Here is a 23,183-nt window from a genome sequence, read left to right on the forward strand (position 1 = left end):
TGATTGGAGCTCCCTCAATGTGGCCTTACTTTTGTCCCTCAACTCCTTGATGGTTTCCTTACGTTTCTCCACTTTGTCCCTTGGCAACCTTGACTTCCCTTCTACTGAATCGACCTTGATTCCCAGGAATGTTAACCTTGTGAGTGGGCCTACTGTCTTCCCCTTAGCCAGCAGAACCCCCATCTCCTGCATCAACGACTTAAATCATATATGTCTGTACCTTTCCTACCGATGAACAGGAAGTAGTCTGGGTAGTGCATCACTTTGCCAACCCCAGAGCTGCCAGAAGCACGGAAACTGCTCTCCTGAACATCCGTGACCTGCTCTCCAACCTAGATTCCAACACCCCCTGTGTCCTCATCTTACTTGATCTCTCTTCTGCCTTTAGCACGGTCAACCATGCCATCCTACTCAAAACTCGCTGCGATAACCTGGGTATCACCGATCTGGCCATGGCTTGGCTGACCTCTTTCCTCTCGGATCGACCCGCTCAGGTCCAGCTTGGGTCTTTCCTCTCCTCTATCTCTATCTCTACCTGTGGTGTTCCCCAGGGGTCTAACCTCTCACTGGCTGTTCAACCAATACCTGGCAATTATTTTCCACCTCATTGCCGCTCTCTGTCCCAACTTTCAATGCTATGCGGATGGCACGCAACTCATTTTCAGGCTCCCCTCCGCCCCTTATTCTCGTTCTGTCATCTCTGTCTGTCTGCTTTCCAGGGGTGGTGTGCCGCCAATGATTTTTGCCTTAATTCCAGTAAGACCGAGATTCTTTTCATTGGCACCCCTGCCCCCTCCTTCCCTGCTACTCTCTGGCTAGCCTCTCTTGGCCCTCTTCCTGCTCCCACCTGTGAGGCTAAAAACCTCATGGTCATCTTCGACTCTCCTTCTCGCCTCACATCTCTGACGTCTCTAAGAAGTCACATTACCAGCTGCACCTCCTCAGAGGTATTCTTCCTTTCCTCTCCTTCCCTCAGAAGCTCACTGTCTCCAGAGCACTGGTTCTCTCTAGGCTTGACTACTGCAACAGCCTCTTTCTAAATCTGCCTGCTTCCACTCTCCACCCCTCTGAAAGGGTCCTCTCCTCCTGTCCCCGTAAGACCATTTCTCTTCTCTATAATAAGGCTTCTCCCCCTGTCCTTTTTCCTCGCTTTCCCTTGTTGGCACCATCTTCTCAATGTAACCTCTCATCCACCTCATCCCATGACATTGCAGGCCAAATCTGCATCTTTAACCTGAAGCCCCGGTCATATTTTAACCATGCCTCCCAGCCATAGGTCAAGTAAGCGTTATGTATACATTGCTCATATGCGAATAGCGCCCCAGCATCATGAGGGAACTTCTCTATCATGATGGATGCCAGCATTCTGAAAGCCGCTAACCAATTGTGAATACTCTCTTCTTTCTTAACCCTCTATCTTTCTTCTCTCTTTCTCTGAAATCTGTCAGAGGTCGAGTCCCACTGGTTCAATATCGAGCAAGCTAAAAATATCAATGTACTCCTTCTGCAAAATCCTCTCATTGTATGCCAAAGGGATATGCCACACAAATGCGTTCCCCGCAGCCCGCACTGGTGCAAAGCCTGGCATCCCTCTCCCATACTGTGTACCATTACCCAGAACCATACCTTGCCCCTGACCGGCCGGCGTTATGGTCGACTGCTGCAGCTGGCTGACCACCCCTAGAGAAATGTCCATAGGTAAGACGCCAGAAGGACCCTGGGTGCCGGGACTCGTGGCCCCTTCCAGACCCCTCAGCACCCATCTCTGACTTTCCCCCTGTTGATGTACTGCCTCAGCATTCCTTCCCACTTGATTAAATTCATTGACATTCCTAAACAATAATTGACCATTCCCGCCATTGCCCCATGCTTGCAAGCACTGCATGACTATACCTTTGACTTGCTCCAAGGATGCAGGTCCCTCCGATGCCACCGCCGCCGTGTTGGCCGCATGCGTGTTGGGTCCACTGCCGCTATGCCGTGGAACGTCTGCAGGCAAAGTCACCGGATTGGCAACAGGCTCCAGCCTTTTCCCTTTTCCTTTGTCTCCTCCAGCTGCTCTATGTGTCGTGGGTGCTTCAGTCTGCTCCCTGTTTGCTTTAGCATTTGCAGTCAATGTCCTTCTTTTGGACACCGGCTCCTCCTCCTCACTGGCCCCAGCTTCCTCTTCCTCAATGGCCAGTAGCTCCTGCATGGCCTCTTCCTCTGTGTACGTGGGAAACAACAAAGGTGACTGTGACCTGTTACTTGAAGGCCCAGCAACTTCGCCGTCGAGCCCTGCTGCCAGCCCTGGCAGCCAATTCGGCCCGTGTCTTGCTGCTGCCATCCGGGCCATTTGAATGAACTGTTGCATGTCCTTTTCCGGGCAGCTCCCTGCTGGCGTGCCTGGCCCTTGAGTGAACATGTCGTGGGTCCTGTAGGGTTGGTTTGCTGTGGGTTTGATGTTATCCTCCCAATACTACAAACTTCTGGTGCAATACGAATGGCCTGCTTACAGTCCCCTTTCGCGGGGGCCTTTCAGGCACACGCACCGCTCAGTAAGCTGCTGTTGCTCCTCCACAAACACGAATGGCGTTTAGAACCCCCGGTGGTCACCGCCGTGGCCCGTAATGTGCCCGGTGTGGATTTGCCACTTATCCGAGCCTTCCGCTCCGGAAATGCCTTCCCGCTGGCCACAGTGTTCACCGCCGCAAACCGTTATGGAAAACACCCTCACTCCGGTCCCTGCTGTGTTGGAAGAGGTGAAAAATTAGTCAGAAGGGGGAAAGGAGACGAGGAGGGGCTTAGGGCACGGAAATGGAGGGTGGCATTAGGGACCAAAAGGGAGTGTGTTTAGGGGTGAGGTGAGAAAGGAGGGCATCGGGGAGAGAGGAGCGATAGTAAAATGGAGGCTACAAAGAGACAGAGGAAGAACGAGAAGGGCCACTTATAGAAAGAGGAACTGGGTAGAAGAAGGCTGAGGGGATCAGGAGGGGAAGTGAGGAAAGGTGAGTGAACTTGGAGACAGAGTGAAGAAACCAAAGAGGCACAATGGAGGGGGCGAGGAAAGGGGGGGGGGAGGAGGAGAGAGAGAGAGAGAGAGAGAGAGAGAGAGAGAGAGAGAGAGAGAGAGAGAGAGAGAGAGAGAGAGAGAGAGAGAGAGAGAGAGAGAGAGAGAGAGAGAGAGAGAGAGAGAGAGAGAGAGAGAGAGAGAGAGAGAGAGAGAGAGAGAGAGAGAGAGAGAGAGAGAGAGAGAGAGAGAGAGAGAGAGAGAGAGAGAGAGAGAGAGAGAGAGAGAGAGAGAGAGAGAGAGAGAGAGAGAGAGAGAGAGAGAGACTTTCCTGGAGTATTAATGGAGCCGGCACTGTGGCAGGAGGAAGGCGTGGGGGAGACATAAGGGCTTAAGGAAAGAAAGGAGGAAAATGGGAGAGGAGTGAGAACGAATGAACTCAAATAGCGATAGTGGGGGATGAGGAAGGAAAATATCAACAGAGGGAGAGAGGAAAGTAAAAGCGTAGTAAAGAGTGCACTGCGCAGAGAGAGGAGGCGGGGAGGAGAGAGAGAGAGAGTAGTGGTGGTGAACAAGGGAGGGTGTTTTAAGGAAAGCAGGGAGGTGTGCAAGAGTATGAAGGGGCGAAAGGACAGGAGAGCAAAGTGGGGAGGGTCGAGGGCCCACTCAAGAGGATAGCGGTCCGGGAGGAGCAGGGAGGAAGCGGACACGAAGATGGGTGGGACTTAGTATCACAAGGGTGTGTGGACAAAGATCTTTCTGTTGAGGGATGTTTTCCACCATTTTAGTTCTGGAGCACACCTTGATCCTGTTTTCACCCCTTTACCTTTCATATTGCAAAGCACTCTGTTTAAGACCTCACACATACAGAAGATTGTTGGCAGGGACCCCAGGATTGGTTCATTAAGGTGGGCTTAGCCTACACCAAACACTGTGGTCCACTTGGCTTTAAAAGAGGGCTGAAGACCCTCTTTTGGCAGATCATCTGTGGGCTTCACAAAAAGCAGCAAGAAGAACTCCTCCTTAGATCCTGGCTGAAGGTACAGTCTGCCTTACATCTTCCGCCAGTGAAGTAACACCAGGAGTATCCACAGAGGGAAGCAAAATCCCTACCCTAAACCTCTCCCAGGGAACAGAGAGAGATACAGAACTCAGAGGAGCCTCTTGCCGCTCAAGAACCAGTAGCCAGCCAGCACACAACGTGCCCTGCGAGGCTCTGCAGCAAGCTTCCTGGATAGGGAGTGCCAGAAGGTCTCTGAACCTACAACCCCGGATAAGGCAGCTGCCTGAAACACATTCCACAGAACCCCTAGAGCACAGGGTACACTGTGGTTGTGCCCCCCTTGTCCTTCCCATAAGGCCCCTAGAGACATTTCTAGACCAATTGCTCCCTTTGTGCTAAAGCCAAGAAACCTTAAACTGTTGTGGTTATTTACTTTACCGACACCCCTCCTGTCAGTATCCAGGGTGCATCCCTTTTCCGTCTTTGAAACTGTCTGTTCTCTGCATTCATTTGCAGGGTGAGTTGTATTTTGTAGAGTTGCTAGAATTGTTTACTGTGATGTAAATAAAGTAGATATTTTTGATACAACCTTGACTGGACAGTTCCTTTTATCATTGGGTGATAATTGCATTTTCGCTGTCTTGCAACTAACCAATGATCCACAACCTTTCAGAGATAAGCCTGCCATTCCATCCACGTTACCAAAATTGGACAAGGAGATTTATAATTTGCTTGTTATTCCAATCTGTTCAGATCCCTTCTGGTATATTAGAGGTCTGGGGCTGATTGAAGGTTTAGAAACCGATATTCACACCTGGACCACTGGTACCCAAGACGTTGGTTTGTCACATCCCTGCTCACTTTCCTAACGATATAGTGCCCTACTCACTAATCCACACCCAGGGATATAGTGCCCTGCTCACTCCCTTAGGGATATTGTACCCTGCCCACTCTCTCTGTCTTCACGGTGGCACACCCCTTTTCTAGATTTCAGGAGATCTCCTCTTCTGTTACACATCCCTTTTTCTGGGATCAAAGTCACTCCATCTCTTCTCAAGGGGCTCTCGTCCCTCTCACTGAAGCCCACTCCTCTTCTGGGTTCCCAGACGTTCACATCTTCCTCACAGGAACTCACCCTCTTCTGAGGTTCGGTAGACTCCTCTCACCCTCACTGGAGCACACCCCTCTTCAGGGAATCAGGGGGCCTCTCTCCCCCTCACTGGAGAACACACCTCTTTTGGAATTCAGGGGTTTCTTCTCCCTTAACTGGAGCACACACCCCTTGTGGGGTACAGTGGGCTTCTCTCACACTCACTAGAGAAGACCCCTATTTTGGGGTTCAGGTGACTCTTCGCACCCATACTACAGCACACCCCATCTTCTAGGTTTCATGGGGCTAATCTCCCCCTCGCTAGAACAGAGCCTCTTTGTGGTTGAGGGGCTCTTCTCCCCCTCACTGGAGCACATTCCTCTTCTGGGGTTCAGAGGGCTCCTCTCACCCTCACTGGAGCAGACCCTTCTTTTGGGGTTCTGATGGGGCTATTCTGGTCTCAAGGGGCTCCCCTACTTTGGTGCTCAATTGCTTCCTCCGCAAACTCCTCTACTCCACTCCAAGCCCAAAATAAAATGTCCATGTTTGTTAGTCACAGGTTCAAATACTTCCCCATCCTCCCATTGGCTGAGGCAAACCTTTGACTTGATTGGTTAATTGGCTTCCTATTTCAACCCTTGAGATGTACCTCTTAAAAAGGCCTGCTGCCCTCTTGAATTTCTTTCAGTTGTTTTCCAAGTGCAGGGGCTGTAGTTAGTCTGCTGCTCTGCTCCGGCCTTGCCTCCTGGCTGTGCCCATGCACAGAAGTTCCTGGTGAATAAAAAGTCACACCCCCTACACCCCACAAAGGACAGGAAAACATATAGTGCGTTCCCACCTGTGCAAATCAGGTTTCCCTTTTGGAAAAGGGCAAGGAGGTATTTCTCTTCTTAAATGGTGCAGCTGCAGTGGTGGGAGAAGACTGTTCTCTTCACAAGCGCTTCTGCTGGGAGGGTTTGGCATAAGGTGGGTTTATCCCTTTGAGGATCCGCACTTGTTTACTAATGGCGCATGACACTCCGGAATCCGCTCCGGGTTTTGGATTTCTAAACCAGCTGCATCTTGGACCATGCAGTGCCGAATATTCTGGCTTTTTGGGACGTAGTAGTTTCTAACCAGATATTTGAACTTTCAGGAGGTTCTGGATAGTTCAGGGCTGGTCCTGTTAGTTGTACTCTTAGGTGGACCAGAAACTGGATGCAATGTTGGCAATATGTTGGCACTATGAATTTGCCACAACATGCATGTTGAGTTGTAAAGAATACCATATGAGCCAAGGCCAATGTGCACCTACTGCACCTTGCATTGACCCAATGGGAAGACTAAAAGGGAAAAACCTTAACAAAAAAAAAATTCTCCCAAAGCTGGAGGGGAAGTCAACCACTTTTGTGGAAACATTATTTTAAAACTGATATTTGGACTCACTGATTCACCCGCATCCCAAAACGGACTTAAAGCAGCAAGATCGAATGATGGGCAAATCACCATAAGGGCGAGTGCATGACCCTGTTTTGGGAATCAGAATGTTTGTGGACCTGTACCTTCTTTGCATTGCCAGGCAATAAGATGCACCCATTTCTGTATGTAAAATGGGGGTTAGTTAAGGTAACCTCCCCTCCTGCCTATGAAGTCGCATATCCAATGCACACAGAGCTTCTGCCTGCAGGCAGTTACCCGTCTGCATTGATACACCTCACCCCCCCCCACGCCCCCCCCCCAGACCCACCGTTCCTCCTCTTTAGAATCACATGCAGAGACTGCCTGCACACTCTCTCTCTGGATTTTTTAGCAAGCAAATCTCTTTACGAACCAGGCCCTATATCTTTCCTGTGGGAAGAGTCTACTTGTCAGAGAACAATACTGACAGCCTAAATACCATCAACAAACACAGAGCCAACTTAAAACACAATTAAGAAGCCGTGATAAAAATACTACCACGCCTAGGCAAAGCTCTTTGGTTCTGCAGCGCTCACAAAATAACAAGAAGGCAGCCAAAGGGATGACTCACACAGACTTCTCACTCAGGGAACAATCTGTTGGATTAGGTGAGCACATTTTCTCACTCAGCAAACGGTGTGATATATATTACATGAGCACATTTTCTTGCTCATCGAACAATCTGGTAGATTATGTGAGCACATTGTTTTACCAAACGGTGTGATATATTACCTCAGCACATTTTCTCACTCAGCGAACAATCTGATATTTTATCTGAGCACATTTTCTCACTCACCAAATGGTGTGTTTTGTTAAGTGGGCACATGTTCTCACTCAACAAACGGTGTGATATATATTATGCGAGCACATTTCCCACTCAGCAAAGAATCTGGTAGATTATTTGAGCACATTTTCTCACTCAACAAACGGTGTGATATATATTATGTAAGCACATTTTCTCAGTCAGCGAACAATCTCATATTTTATGTGAGAACCTTTTTTCACTCACCAAACGGTGCGATTTATTATGTGGCCACATGTTCTCACTCTGAAAACGGTGTGATATACTATGTGAGCACATTTTCTCACTCACCAAACGGTGTGGTATATTATGTGAGCACATTTTCCCACTCAGCGAACCATCTGGTAGATTATGTGAGCACATTTTCTCACTCACCAAACGGTGTGATATATTATGTGAGCACATTTTCCCACTCAGCGAACCATCTGGTAGATTATGTGAGCACCCTTTCTCACTCACCAAACGGTGTGGTATATTATGTGAGCACATTTTCTCACTCACCAAACGGTGTGGTATATTATGTGAGCACATTTTCCCACTCAGCGAACCATCTGGTAGATTATGTGAGCACATTTTCTCACTCACCAAACGGTGTGATATATTATGTGAGCACATTTTCCCACTCAGCGAACCATCTGGTAGATTATGTGAGCACCTTTTCTCACTCACCAAACGGTGTGATATATTATGTAAGCACATTTTCTCAGTCAGCGAACAATCTGATAGATTATGTGCGCACCTTTTCTCACTCACCAAACGGTGTGATATATTATGTGGACACACTTTCTCACCCGGCAAACGGTGTGGTATATTATGTGAGCACATTTTCCCACTCAGCGAACCATCTGGTAGATTATGTGAGCACCTTTTCTCACTCACCAAACGGTGTGATATATTATGTGGACACACTTTCTCACCCGGCAAACGGTGTGGTATATTATGTGAGCACATTTTCCCACTCAGCGAACCATCTGGTAGATTATGTGAGCACCTTTTCTCACTCACCAAACGGTGTGATATATTATGTGGACACACTTTCTCACTCGGCAAACGGTGTGGTATATTATGTGAGCACACTTTCTCACTCACCGAGTGGTGGGATAGAATATGTGAGTACATATTACTTTGTATGTACCTCTTTTATTTAATGCTTTGGAAAGTGCTTGCACTGTGTGTAGGCTGCTTCAGAGCATTTCGTATAATAATGAAGGTGCCCGCAGATGAAAGGTAAAGCTCTGACCAGAGAAGACTCGGTTTACGTCTACTTGGTTGAATATCCTTTTCCAGTTTTATCTAATTGTTTTGGGTTATTTAGTCAAAAATGCGGGGGGAGACCCCTGCAACTCCCCCTCACACTTCGCCCACCTTAACCTAGTCCCCTATCCCCCCCGCATATTTACATTATTTAATTTCACCCAAAAAACAATCAAAGAAATTCTGTCAAATCGAAAAGGTCTAATGTTTTTGGATCAAGTATGCTAAAACCGAAGGACACCGGTGCCACCCTGTGCAAATGCTTTAAGGGAAATGTGACTTTTTAGACTTTTTAAGAACTTCCTAAATGAATTCTCAAGAGACTGATGCAAAGGTTAAGGGTCCAATAGGGTTCTGATACTTGATGCATGTTACCCCAGCAAAATATCTATGAATTTACTATGGCCTTGAGCTTCTGGTGTCTAGCAGAGTTGCAGAGAAGGCACAAGGTGACTAAGGGTGAGGCCACACAGAGGGATTTAAGTACAGCCTTCTGCTTTGCAAGCAAATAGTGTAGTGGCCTCAGAGTGGTCATGCGCTGCCCTTTAAAGACCACCATTGAGCCCAGCAGGCTCGCTATGGACCCTTTGAAGTTTGCTCAGTGTTCTGCTGGGAGACCACCATGAACTCTGTGCCAATAGGAAAGAGCGTTTGATGAAGGCAGCCACCGTCGGTCCTTAGACCCGTCTCTCTGCCCGTTTCCAAACGCGCTTGAAACTCGGATGAACCAGCATTGGAATAATGGGGTGCGAATATGCCAAAATATGCAGTTTGCCTTTTAGTTGCAAATGTCATGCTATGTGATGTTATTGAGTTTTGTCTAGCAGCGCTGCAGCCGTTTCCATGGACCTACAAGAGATGGGGCTGGGCTTTGGGAAGCAGAAGAGAAGGAGCAGGGCAAGACGCCTTTGCTGGTGTGTTGTTTGGTGTCATAGTTGTGCTGAGTCTAGAGTGTTAAGTGCTGTGGTGAGAAGTCATGTCACTTCTGGCTGGAGGCAGAGAAGGTTAGTATGGTTCAGATTAGATACCACAGACTGTTTTCCAATGGGATTGCACCATTATAAAACGCTTCAGTAAATCTTGCTCTAACACACACCAGATGTAAGGATAATGCCAAGGCTGTAATCAAGGAGCAGAATATAAGGAGGGAGGGGGGGGGGGGGGAACTGATTAGCACAGGGCGTAATTGGATCTGTGTATTCTAATGGATTAACATCAGCACCGCCCACTATGAGGTAAGCCGAGGAAATACTTCACAAAAATGAAGAATGCTGAAAATACAGAACTACACATGTGTAGAATTGAACACTAAGCTAGAAATGAAGAAAGTGAAAACAACCACATTTTTCAGATTTAAGTAAAATAAAACCTTGAACATAAAAAGAAAAGAACTCCAAGCCAGAAGCAATATAGATTAAAGCCGGGTGGTGCACGGGGGGGGGGAGTGTGTTTGCTACCGGGAAGGTCCCCCCTGTTTTAAAAGTATATCTTCACCGATAGAAATAGGCGAGTGCAAATGAAGGGGTGCTGGTGTAAGCCAGGGCGTGGAGGACGGGGGGGGGGCGGGGTGCGGGCGAGGGGGCTCCTCCATCCTACAAAATAAATAAGAAGCCCGGACCACTTTTATCTCTTCATTATCGTGATCAATTTCCCATTAACGCTTTGCACAAATAATAAACACAGAGTGAATATAACAAGAATTAATGGGCCACTCCATTTCAAATCCCTAATAATTAATAACATGCTCGGTGCAGCTGGATTTAGCCAATAAACACGATGTATAGTCCAATACATAATCCCAAAGTATAACCGCGTTATTACTCAGTGTTGTCAGATATTAAGGCGGCGTTAAACCAGAGGAATAACCGGTCAATGAAAGAAAGGCAGGAGTAATAGGATAGGCGGGAGCCAGATCTCACAGTTCCCGGCCTATGAGGGTCGCGTGCTGCGGGTGCGCAGCGTTTCCTCAGTCTTTTAGCCAGACTTCCCAAGATGGAGGAACAGGGCCCCCCCATTGGCTGGCTATCCGACCTTGCAATAGGAGGAGACCCACGGCTGTGCATTTGGTAGGTAATGTACCATTGTTCTCCTTTGGCTGTCTGCTTAATAAACATAGATTAGGAGTGGCCATCAATTCCCACCCCGTTGCAGGCGATAAATATTTCAGCACACGATGCCATGTCGGTTACATTTTTGCCCCCACCCCCCCCCCAACCCCCCAAACCATAGGCATGAAGTGGGCATTGTGTACAAGGCGGGACTTTCAGGGGCAAATCTATGTATCAGTGCTGGAGTTAAATAGGCTCCCTGTACACATTAATACCGAATGAGTTTTAAAGTGGCAGTTCTGGAGACTTCTTTAAAATGCAAGGAACTCCATGGCCACTTCGCATCGTTCATCAGAGTGTCTGATGCAGCTGCGGCCAACCTCAAGTGCAGAGGAGGAGGAATTGTTGGAAAGAAATACCGCATATAACATAGTCGTCATCATCTCCCTGGCCTCGGAGCCACTGTGCGGAGTAGTGGGAAAGTCAGGCCGCGTTTTATGAATTACTGCCACCCAGCCTGGCTGCAATGAATTTTCATCTCCCGAAAAACTCTTGCAATGGCATTATAATACTGCCAGCATATCATTTCACTTCATTCCATAATGCTTCATTTCTACAGCACTGTCGTAAAAGCAAACATCCATCGGATCCATGTGCTATTTACAAACAATCTTTTTTATATGGGGGGGTCCTGTTTCCCTGTGTCTATAACACCACCCCAACCCCTCCCCACCCGCTTTACTCACTTACCCCACCCTCCATATACATTTTTTTTAATGTGGTGTTTTTTCGGTATTTTCGTTTCGGAATTAATAGCTATCGGTATTTTCTATTCGAAAATATCACTGGATGCTGTGACGTCTTACGGTGAAGGTAGGCATGCGCGAATCTCATTTCGGGCCGCGCATGCGCATTGGTAATAAAGACGGTCGCGCGGCAGTTGCCGCCGGGACCCTGGAAAGCACAGACGTATGTCTCCTGTCTGAGTGATTGTGTGCGTGTGTGTGCGAGCACAGGGCGGCCCGACCATATCCATCATAAGCAATACATTATCATAATTCATAAAAGGAAGAAAAACATTGCCAACATGGGAGACTAGATAAGAACAAAGTGATAAAACGAGCTAAATAAACAAGTAAAATATGCCAGCATCATTGTCCGTTCCCCTGTGCCTTCTCCAGCCTTGCCCTCCAGGCCCACACAAGGGATTTTCAGGTAGCATAAACTGAAAGGGCGTGGCCAACACAATGGCCTCATCAATCGTCTGACAACTGTCTCGTTCCCTCAATGACACTGTCGCTGAACATATCATTAAAAAGTGGACCATAGTCTTGTTCGTGGCACGCGGGCACATGAACGATACATTATTATTCCATGTATGCCGAAGGTTGGCAGCCGGTGAGATCCCGATGCTGTCAGCATATAGATCGCACAGCCGAACTGCAACCTTGTCTGCTTCGTAGCTTACGCTAGGAGCACTCAGAGGAACCTTTGAAAATACTATTGCCCCAAAGCAGGATATCTAAAGAAACAATGCATGATCATTTCCTGCGTGGGGCCAAATATTATGTAATGTTCGAGCTGGTGTTAATAAGGTCAAAGCAGTGGCTTTGTCTGCTCAGAGGATGTTCAGTAACTTAAGATATAATAAGATTGGTTGCGGCCGCTGGTATGCCAAGACCAAAAAAATCCACTCTGATCGTACAAGCTAGGGGCTCCATAATAAGGGCAAATAGTAAAGGTGACAGTGCGCTACCTTGGGCCCGATTCATGGAAATGTGTGCAGAAATCCTGCAAGGTTTGCGCGCCAAAAGGACACTGTGCAAGCCTGTGTGCAGAATGAAAAATGCGCGCCCTCCGTACTCATGGATTTTACAGCGCAAAGTCATCGTTATCGCATGTCGTGGCCGGAACACCCCTGACACGCCCACACGCAAAGCAAAAATAGCCAGAACAGCCCCCGGGAGCGAATACATGCATCCTTCAAACAGTGCCTAGGGTCCCCCGCAAGTAGGCCTGCATCTCGGGGACCCTGCACGGGGTCCCCCATAACTGTATCCGGCACCCCAACAACATGCGTATAAAAAATCATAACTCGGTAATTACTCTGGAAATCTGCATACGAACCCCAGTAAACGGTTCCTGTACCCCGCTAAACTACGTATGCACACCCGTTAAGTTAGATCACAACCCCGGTTGTGTACATGCAGCCCTATATCTGACATGCAACCCCACCTCCGTGCTGCGATTCCAACGCGCAAGTGTACTTACGCCTGCCTTTGGGTGGCAGATAGCATGAAGGAATTGCGTGGCCATTTCCCGGCTAAGAGGTTGTGCAATCACATTCATGAATACATCTCGTCCCACGCAATTGTGGGCGTATGAGGGACTACCTGCATGCCATCCCTCGCAATGCCCATTTTTTAGCAAGTTATTCCCATATTTGGTGTTCCGCCCCTTCCCAGCCCTCTGCCCAAGCCACCCCACGCTCTGCATTGAGTCTCGCACAAGGCCCTCAACAGCTCGCAGAGACGTGTCGAGCCTGCGCATTCGATTCCATGAATTGATGAACACGGATTTGAGTGCAGTTTGGGGTGCAAGTACCCTATTTTCCATGCAAATAATTCCATGTCTGGTGCCTTCTTTAATATCTATTCTAATCCTAGCGGATGGGTCATTATCAATTCATGGCTGCATCTGTGGTCCCAAACCAAATCTTTGGAGGGTTGCGCACATAAATGCCCAGTCCACAGAAGCATCTAAACAGACCAAGGCATAATCACCAGAATTTGCATTAACCGGATCGAGCACCCAACAAAAAGCCTCTGTAAATTAAGGGGTGTATTCTTACCGGAAATTAAACCAGTTTGGTGATCTGCAGTTAACAAGGGCTTGATACTAGAGAGAATACATGTGAGTTTTTAACTCAGGATTTTAAAATCATTGTTAAATATAAATAAAGGTCTGTATGACCCACATTTGGTTTCTGCTTTACCTAGTTTTAACAACAGAATAATGCACCTTTTCCTAAGTGAGGAGGGCAGCCCTTATAAATGCCTCTTTGTACATATCATGCAGGTGTGGATTAACAATTCACTGAATGTGGCATAGAATTCGACTGGTAATCCGTCAGGCCCAGGGGCCTTGCCCCTCGGTAAAGTAGATCTAGCCCAATCAAGGTTGTGTGTAATGATTGCTAGCAGGGGTGTTGCTAGGTCTGGAAAAGACCTGGGGCTACACTAATGTCGGAACTGTTAGGACTGGGAGCTAGCTAGCCTTTTGGCTGTAGCTCCTGAGATTCTATCCAGGGCTACAACCAAAAGACCCGGGGCTATAGCCCCCTTAGCCCCCCCCAGCAACGCCTCTGATTGCTAGTCTGACAGAACTCACTCCTCGCATGACAAACGAGCCAGTGTAATCCCACCCAGCAATACCTCAGTTTTGCTTTGGGCTGTAACCTGATTTGAAGCTTGCAAAGACGAGTACAATTCTTTAAAGAAGTTATTTATCGGCAGGCGTCAAAAGTAATTGATCCATACATTACGTCTATATGAGTAATCATCTTACTGCCCCGTACATTCGCCCTCCACCCAGGTTGAGCTATCTGTAATTTATCCTCCAATTCATGTTGGACGCGGGTATATTATTTATATGTAAACATACTTGGTGTGGACTGGCTCCAGCTGAATGGAGACGCCACTCTCCAGAGCTACCCAGCACTGCAATGTGGAAAGCATGAAGCCTACCTAAAAAGAGCAACAAAAAAAGAGGTTGGCCACCTAATATCCAGTCAGGGCACACAGCTTTGGTTTCAGCCGGTCGGCCTAAGAAGAAGACAGAGAAATCCTACCCATAGTTACGGTGCTCAGATTTGCATCCCGAGTTTTCCAAGATGGTGGATCCTTAACAGATTGATGGAGGAGAGCTGGTGGCACTGTTGAGGTCCAACGATCCTGAAGATTACAGTGAGGAGTGTGGACGATGTCCCACTGATGCCGGAACAGAGACCAGAGGCGAGGATCGGCCTGGGCGCCAAGCCGGTTTGTGAGGCGAGGCCATAGATGCAAAGGGGGTGATGAGGTCAGTGAGTGCAAGGAAGGGTGGCCAGCATTCCCGATCGCACAGTGTCTGAGGAGGGCCTGGTGCAGGCGGCCCCCTTAGAAGGCTGACACTCCAGTGAGAGGGTCCCCGCTGGCCCTCCCCGTCTTTGTTTTATGAGCCCTGAGGCCTCGCGCAGAGGCCAGCAGACTTGAGTGGCGAAGCAACGAGGCTCTCTCTCCCCACGAGGCATTGGGAGGCAGAGAGGGCCAGAAGCATAGGCCAGAATGGAGAGTTCGCAAACAGCCTCGGATCAGTGTGGGCTCCAGTGGTCGAGGCTTCAACAAGGCCCTGCAAGGCCTGGGCCTGGAGCCCCCAGCTGCAGCAGAGCAAAGGAGCTAGTTGGCCAGTTGATCGGTCCTCAACTCATCCCTCGATCCCCCTCCTCAGCCTGGGCTTGATTTGGGAATTATGGAGGTGTGGGACAGATTGGTGTCCTGCCCCCCCCCCCCCACCCTTTTTGGGACCTGGGATAACTACAACAAAGACCTAAAAAAACGCTGTCAGCATAACAATAAAACTAATAGAATTCCAGGCTCTGTAGTCATCAGAGCACATCATTCTAGATGAGCCCACCCAATCCAAAGGCAACAGTGTCCCACCATCCATCAGGGACATGCTACAATCTGCAAAGGCACCCTCCGCTGACTTCCCTCTGGATGCAGCTGCATCCGCACATCAAGACGATGACCCAAATCCAGCAATGAAGGGTGATATAGCATGTTTGTTGCAATCTCTGCATCATGACATGATGCCTTCCATGCAGGAAATCAAAGAATCCATTTGTGACCTCAGTCACAATTCCCAGGTGGTAGAGCAGCAGCTTACTGATCTGGAAACAGTCTTCTGTGGGAACAAATATAATCAATATAATCTTGAGGAGAGAGTCCTGGAGTTGGAGAATCGCTATCGCCAAGCAGAGGACAAACTGGAGGGCAACGAGAACAGATCAAGGTGGAACAATATTATCATCCAAGGGATCCACAAAGTGATTTCAGATCAAGACCTTGAAGAATGAGTCAGGGCTTTGTTATGGTTGATTATTGGGGACACCACCGAGATGGACTATGGACTGGACCCACAGGGTGGTTACTAACCATCAGCAGCGAATAGCCCTTGTTCCAGATGTGCTAGTGAGAGTCCACTTCTTCAAATCGAAAGAATTCATCCCACAGAAGGCCAGACCGCAAGGTAATGTTTGCTTCGAGGGGTCACCAATTGAACTGTTTCAAGATTTGGCCTCCACAACCACCTTTAGACGTCAACAAATAAAGCCACTAACAAGTTGGTTGCAGGAGAAGGTGAACCCATATCGGTGAGGATACTCCTTCAAAATAATGTTCTCCTACGATGGGTCTCAGCACCAATTCTCTACACTATGGGCAGCGGGGGATATGCTCAAAATCCCCCGATCGGATATACAGGTCCCAGAATCAGAGAACTCCTCAGAGCAACAACCCAAATGGACCAGAGTAAGATTTGAGAAAGAGAAAAGCCGGAATCTTCAAAAGTACTCAATGGACAGGATAGAAAGAAGTGTTGACTGCATTGAACCCACTTGAGCTAAGGAATGGGCAGTGATTAAGGGGCGGCTGGTTCCATGATCAGGCTCACGAAGTCTGCAGCTAATGGTGATACTTAGGTTGGGCCTATATAACAATTTGGTAAGAGTTTGGCAGAGTTTTGTTTTGTCACCAATAGTTTCATCTCATATTTGTCCGGTTGCAGTGGGAGCATGCATCCCTAGTTGGGTTTTAGACCTAATGTTTCCCCACAATGGGGCTATGATGTTTGTTTATCTTAAAATGTATTATATTCAATATATTTTCGTGGTGGTATTGGTTCAAAGTCACGGGCGCTGTTTATTCAATTGTGAGAAGGACGGCGCAAAGGTATATACTGCACAACAGACTCCTAGGTCTACAGACAGGTGGCAATCTTGAGATGGATGATAGGGTATCTATATGTATGCTCAGATCAGAGGGAGAACTATCAGAGCCAAATACATGATTCACAATGGGTTGGGTTTCTGTGGGAGATAAAAATGCAATGGAAGGGTATAGGCAAACAGCTCTTCTCGACATCCGAGAGTAGGTCCTTTTCTCTTGGGATAATCAGGGCAACAGAAATGCAAGATGGACCTTAAAATCATTTCCCTGAATGTTTAGGGCTTAATCTCCCCTGTAAAAAGGAAAAATATTGTTGCTAAATTGGTAAAGGTGGGAAGAGACGTAGCCTTACTCCAGGAGACCCATCTCCTTAGGAATGATTGGCCTAGACCTAAGTCAGCTTGGTTCCCCTATCCATTCTTGGCTTCCTCAGAGGATAAGAAAACTGGGGTAGCGATCTTTATTAATCAAACAGTAGCTTTTACAAAATCAGACGAGATCAGGGATGAATCGAGGCAGATTCGTGGGCATTAACATAGACTGCAGAGGGAAGGAACTGACAATCGTTTCAGTGTATGGCCCCACCCAACATCACAAACAGTTCTGCGTCTATATATTTCTGCGTATGGCCCAATTCTACTTATCTTGGGAGGAGATGGGAATGCAGTAAAGATAGATCTTGTTCCACTCGCACGGGTGAAGCACGCCTACCCCTTCCCTTCAGCATGCTTTAGAGGACCTACAGTTGGTAGATGTTTGGAGGCATTGTAATCTGATTCAAAGGGAGTACACACCTTTTTCACACGTTCATCGCACCTACTTAAGGATAATTTTCTGGTTACACGCCCACTACTACCGTTAATTTATAATTTCTTGATTGAACTAGTCACGCTCTCATAGCACTCCCATATTTTGTTACATTTAGATTTGATTTCCCACCAAACCCATAAGCCATTTCATTGGTCAATGATGCTTTCCTTAGATATCCAATATGTTGGGCCTCAATTTCCACAACAATCACCCAGTATTTTGCAGAGAATACCGACAGCGACACCTCAGTAGAGACAGTATGGGAGGCCTTTAATCCTACAATTAAAGGGGAGCTCATTAACCAGGCTTCACAGACGAAAAAAGTTCTGTCAGCACAGTGGGAGGAGGTGGAGAGGTGGGTTCAGGGATTGGAAGCTCAATATAAGCATCGGAACTCGAGGCAAACATACAGGCAACTACACAACTCTACAGCAGAGATGAAGGCTTCATAGGCATCGGAAATCTCACCAATTGTTAAAAACTAAGCAGTATTATTTCAGTATGTTCAATAAAGTGTTGCGTCAGCTGGCCTATAAGCTGAAAACTCAAAGAGCAAGGAATACACTTGATGCAGTTCTGGATAGGGATGGGATGGTGCAAACGCGGATCGGGATAAGATGCATATTCTTTCCCAAGACAATGGGGAGCTGTTTAAAGCTGAGCACCTAGATGAAGATTTGCAGGACTCCTTTTTACAGGTAGCAGCACTTCCCAAATTGTCAGAACAGGATAGATAAGCCTTGGAAGCCCCAATTACATCTGATGAAGTGTCAAGGGTTATAAAAAGTGTACCAGTAAATAAGGTGGCAGGACTGAACAGCTTCTCTACCTCCTTTTATAAGCAATTCTCTTCACTCGTAATCCCACACCTGGTTGATCTTTTTAACAGATTCCTAGAGAGGGAGGCTGTTGCCCCATCCATGGGAGAAGCGACTCTGTTGCTGCTCATAAAACCAGGGAAAGAAGAAACTAAATGTGAATCATAGACCAATGCTCAATTACGATGCCTGGATCTACTCCAAAGTATTAGCAATTGGTTGGCAGCAGTTCTTCCAGATCTCATCCATATCAATTAGACTGACATTATCCCCAGGAAACAGACACATGATAACATTTGCAGGGCGATTGACATCATAGACTGGGCAAAACACCACAACACCTCCCAGGCAGTGTTATCAGTTGACGCCGAAAAGGCCTTTGACTGGGTCGAATGGTCATAACTCAAGAAAGTACTACACCATTTTGGATTTGGGCTCATTTTATGAAGTTCATATTATCTAATTATGTCCATCCATCTGCAAAGATTAAGGTGAATGACCATTTATCGGAACCAATACCATTGACAAGGGGCACCCACCAGGGCTGTCGCCTCTCCATTGTTGTTTGCATTATCTATGGAACCATTAGCTCTAAGGGTCTGCTCCAAAGTGCATATTAGGGTGTGGAAATTGCCCAGTGTCATCATAAGATTGCTTTATACACAGATGATCTATTATTCTTCAAGCACAACTCAAATGCAACACTACCGAACATAATATCTCGGCTAGAAAGTATCAGGTTTTAAAATAAATTATACAAAGTCACACATCCTAAACATTGGCAAATCAGAACTGTTAGTAAACACTTTGAAAACACAGTATGGCTTTCAATGGAACCAGGGCATTCTAGATTATTTGGGGATTTATTTCACAACGGTTCACACTCATCTGTACCAACAGAACATTCCGGCCTTATGCAAAAAGTCGAAGGAGGGCATGGCATGATGGGTCAAGCATGAAATCTCCTGTTTGGGAAGTATTACAGCATTGAAAATGACCCTGTTATCCAGACTCTTATATGTCATGCAAGCCCTTCCTATAACACTTCAGAAAAAGATCCTATAAGATCTCCAAGTGCACACCTTTCGATTTATTTGGGCCACAAAAAGCAGGGTCTCATGCCGCACATTAATGGCAGCTAGTGAAAGAGGTGGGCCAGGAGCCCCAGATTTGGAAAGTTACTTCTATGCTGTCCAATAAGCCCAATTTCTCAAATGAAAATCTTCCAGTGACACTAAACAATGGACAGGAATTGAGCAACAAGGATGACTAAATGTGAAGATGATATTGGAGCTCCTATAGATGATCCGGCATGGTATAATATTTGGGTTAGGCCAAAATGACCACGGCTAAAAGATCCGAGCACCAAATGTCCGACCCCCATTTGTTCGCCGAGATATATTTGTGGGGGGTAAAGGTAATATAAAATGTATAGGCGTAAGGTGGGGGGGTCTGGGAGGTCTCCCCCCACATATATAAATGTGAACAAATGGGGGGAAAAAGAAATCAGACTTTTGGTGGTCGGACTTTTAAACTCAGTCATTTCACGCAGATCATTAATTTTTGGAATAGGGTGTCTAAATCATCACAATGTGTGCAATTGAGAGAAAACTGTTATAACTGAATGTATTGCTGGTATCTCACTGCAGGGATGCTTGATCATATGAATCCATTGGTATCCCCAAGTTGTTGGCCATGCGCCGGGTACACTATTTCACATAGGGTGATTCTGCCCCTCATCCAACAATATTGGAAGGAGATGCTTTCACACATCAAGAAGATAACAGAGGTTGACCTACCATTGTATCCTCTTAATGTTTTGTTGGGTGATGAGGATGCTGGGGGAGTCTATAAGAACATATATATATATATATGTCTAGCAAAAATGCTAAACTGGTGACCCACTTATTGGTAGCAGCCAGGGTTACATTAGCCCATAATTGGAAGGTGAGTGCAGCCCCGAATATACAGGAACAGTGGTTGAGGATTTGTTTTGGAGTGGCCATGAATAAAGTTGAGGCTTCCAACAGAAGTGAGATGCCAAGTATCTAGAAACGTGCTCTCATTTATTAGACTTGTGCAACAAAACGACTTGCTGAATGTGCATCATTAACCCCTTGATACTCAGGCATTCACGGTGATATGATAGAGGTTTGATTATTCGTAGGTTACACTATAAGAGATAAACCAGGGATTGAGTAATGGCAGCTCCTATACGCCCCTTCTAGTAGCTTTTTGGGTTGGCAGCCTCAAGGTTTTGTGATTTTTTTTGTTCTTCTTCCTCTGGGTCACAATATGGGTTCCCGGAGGCAGTCGAAGAATGTAAATTGAGCCTATTGCTCAAAGGAATATTTGTAAACCAAGAAAATTCTCAAGAGGTTAAATTGTGATGGAGGCTAGCCCACGACTCCTGTAACGTTGTTATTTCGATGGAATTGTGTTTATAGTAACTCGATAAAAATATGATTACAAAAATGTTTAAACATTCCAAAACTACGACGCACTAGATTCAGAGCAATTCGTACCTAAGCTAATCTCTTCTCGATGGAGGGTTCTGCACTATGTCTTCTGTCGAGAATCTTAATTTGGTTTTCTAAGGTCATGATTTCCTTATTCATATTATGCCAGTGCGCCCATGTCCTTGACATCAAAAATCCTCAATATAGTGACTTTGAAGGATTCCCATAAGATATCGCTGATGTCTTCAGTGACCACATTTCTGAATACAAAATTGTGTATTTCAGTGCCTACCATATGAACATAAGCTTCATCATCTAATGTAGAGGGCTGCAATCTCCAGCATGGAATAGGTGTATATATCTTGCTTAATTTAGATTGTACCTGGAGGGCAGACTGGTCAAATAGAGATCTAGCAAAGCATTCTGTGTTTAGAACCCAGAAAGTGTAGTGATTGTTTACAAAAACCATGCCTATTCGCGAAAACGTGTTGTATACCTGCGACCAGAATGAGAATGTGGATGCATCGTGGTGCTGCTCTGTCCATAAGCCACAAAGTTGAAATGTGTTTAACACTAGTAGCAGAGTCTTAACTGCAGTGCCTAGGGGTCTTCCAGTTCTTTTAGAAGGGTCTAAGCTGGTATCTAATATACAATTAAAGTCTACGCCCCCTCAAATAATCATGCATTCGATCTGATGAAAGAGTAACTCCGACATTTTGGTAAAGAAGGATAGATTGTCACTATTCGGAGCACGAACATTCATTAGAAAAACGCTTATCCCTTTTATTTATTTATTTATGTATTATCTGCATTTTTAAAGCACTCACACAACCCGGGTGCATCGAGGCGATGTTACCGGAATATGTCTTAGTTGCATATTTATTACACGCTTAATACCCAGAGGTTTCTAAGTGCGGACCCGGGGATCAAACCTGTGTTGCTTCATGTCGTTTTGTTTCCCAGGTGAGCACATTGCCGCTGAGCTATCCACCCGGGATGTGTCCCCTCAAGCCTGTAAAATTGCCAGAATCATCAGAATCGTGCTTTGTCAGCACAAATGTAGCCTTTGGAGCGATCCATTTCGCAGCACCCCCTAGTGGCTGACGAAAAGGATGACAAATATATTTGACCCCTTATTTTAGTCCAAAGCTGTTAGGTGTGTTCCCTGCAGCATAGCTAATACAATGTAAGACCTCTTTAATTTTGAAATATCCTATGCCTTTTGATCACGGCATCAATGTGTCTGATGTTCCAAGACAAAGAAAACATGAGAAATCCAGCTGAGGTCAGGGTAGAATTCAGTCGCTACAACCAGAACATTTTTAACAGAGCCCGAAAAACCCTTTCCCTGCCTTACTTCTATTCTAGAAGTAACAAAAGTGAGCAGCAGTTTTGATAGCTGCAAGACAAACCATCTCCAACATATAAACTGGTAAACAAATTGTCAAAGGTCACATGGCGCTGGTAATCCGCCCTTGACAATAGGCGAGTGGGACTCCAACCCAGGTGCCTGATGGGAGAGAGCACAGAGGCCTGTACATACAGCAGAGAGGTACATGCATAAATTGCCTAAGACACTGTAAAAAGAAAATATGTAGCATCTGCACTAATTTAGAGAATTTGTTTGCTTAATTGTGACAGCTGCAAACAAAACGGCATATAACCTCAGAAGATTCAAAGCAAATACTCCAATGGAAAATGGCAGGGACTTCAATTAGATCAGCTGCAGCATTATGTTGGTAAAGACTCAATGCCTTATGTAGCTGAGCCAGGATCTATTCTCAATCCTGCTGGTGGTAACAGGGCATATTTTAAATTCTTCTCCTGTATCATTTACTTCACGCTGCTGTAGGTCTGTCTTTGCTTCTGCGTAGCAACACTGTACCAAGGAAAGAGCGACAGCCTGGAGAGGTTGCTCTCTTGCTGCTGCGCGATTCAGACTTTATCCTGGTAACAGAGGAACTTCATCATGACTACTCTTGGAAGTCCACCAGGGATAGGCCTTTGTGGCGGCATACAATGTGCTCTGTCTGTTACCAGCCGCGTGCGTCCACTGCACCCGGCAAAAGATTGGGGGGAAGGATTTCAAGACTTTTTTCCATGCCCACCTTTTCAATACCTTCTGCAAGGCCCAAAAGCTGCACATTGTTGCATTGGTAGCAGTTCTCCAAATCTGTCGCTTTTCGCTGCAATTCGGAATAGATATTACAAAGCTGAGATATATATCATTAGGCGATATATATGTGTCTTTCATTGTTGATACCCGTTGCTCTACTTCCGTAACTCTTTCTCTATGATTCTCCATGTCTTGCCGAATGAACGCAACACTTTCAGGCAGCGTGTCCATTTGGATTGATATATGCCTATTCCTTACTATGATTCATAACAGGGAGAAACGTGGCACCTTTTGGCGCAACACTGTGGTGGATTGTGTATGTGGTTCCTCTGGTAGCAAGACAGCTAGGTATCTGTGTTGCACACCAATT

General features: G+C 46.4%; 1 protein-coding gene across 2 annotated transcripts in view; it reads right to left on the bottom strand.

Annotated features, from left to right (window-relative positions):
• HK3 (hexokinase 3) overlaps positions 1-23,183 on the bottom strand; it is a 418,595-nt gene that overhangs the window by 357,303 nt on the left and 38,109 nt on the right. Inside the window, exon 2 of one of the 2 annotated variants that reach the window (XM_069651485.1) lies at positions 1,894-2,727. The exons of the other annotated variant lie outside the window; for it this stretch is intronic. Coding sequence (XP_069507586.1) covers positions 1,894-2,404 — 511 coding nt within the window. The 5' untranslated portion in view covers positions 2,405-2,727. The remainder of the gene's footprint in view (positions 1-1,893; positions 2,728-23,183) is intronic. 2 annotated transcript variants of the gene reach the window in all.

Source organism: Ambystoma mexicanum, chromosome 3p (assembly GCF_040938575.1).
Source record: "Ambystoma mexicanum isolate Mex_15411 chromosome 3p, UKY_AmexF1_1, whole genome shotgun sequence".
Classification (NCBI taxonomy): domain Eukaryota; kingdom Metazoa; phylum Chordata; class Amphibia; order Caudata; family Ambystomatidae; genus Ambystoma; species Ambystoma mexicanum.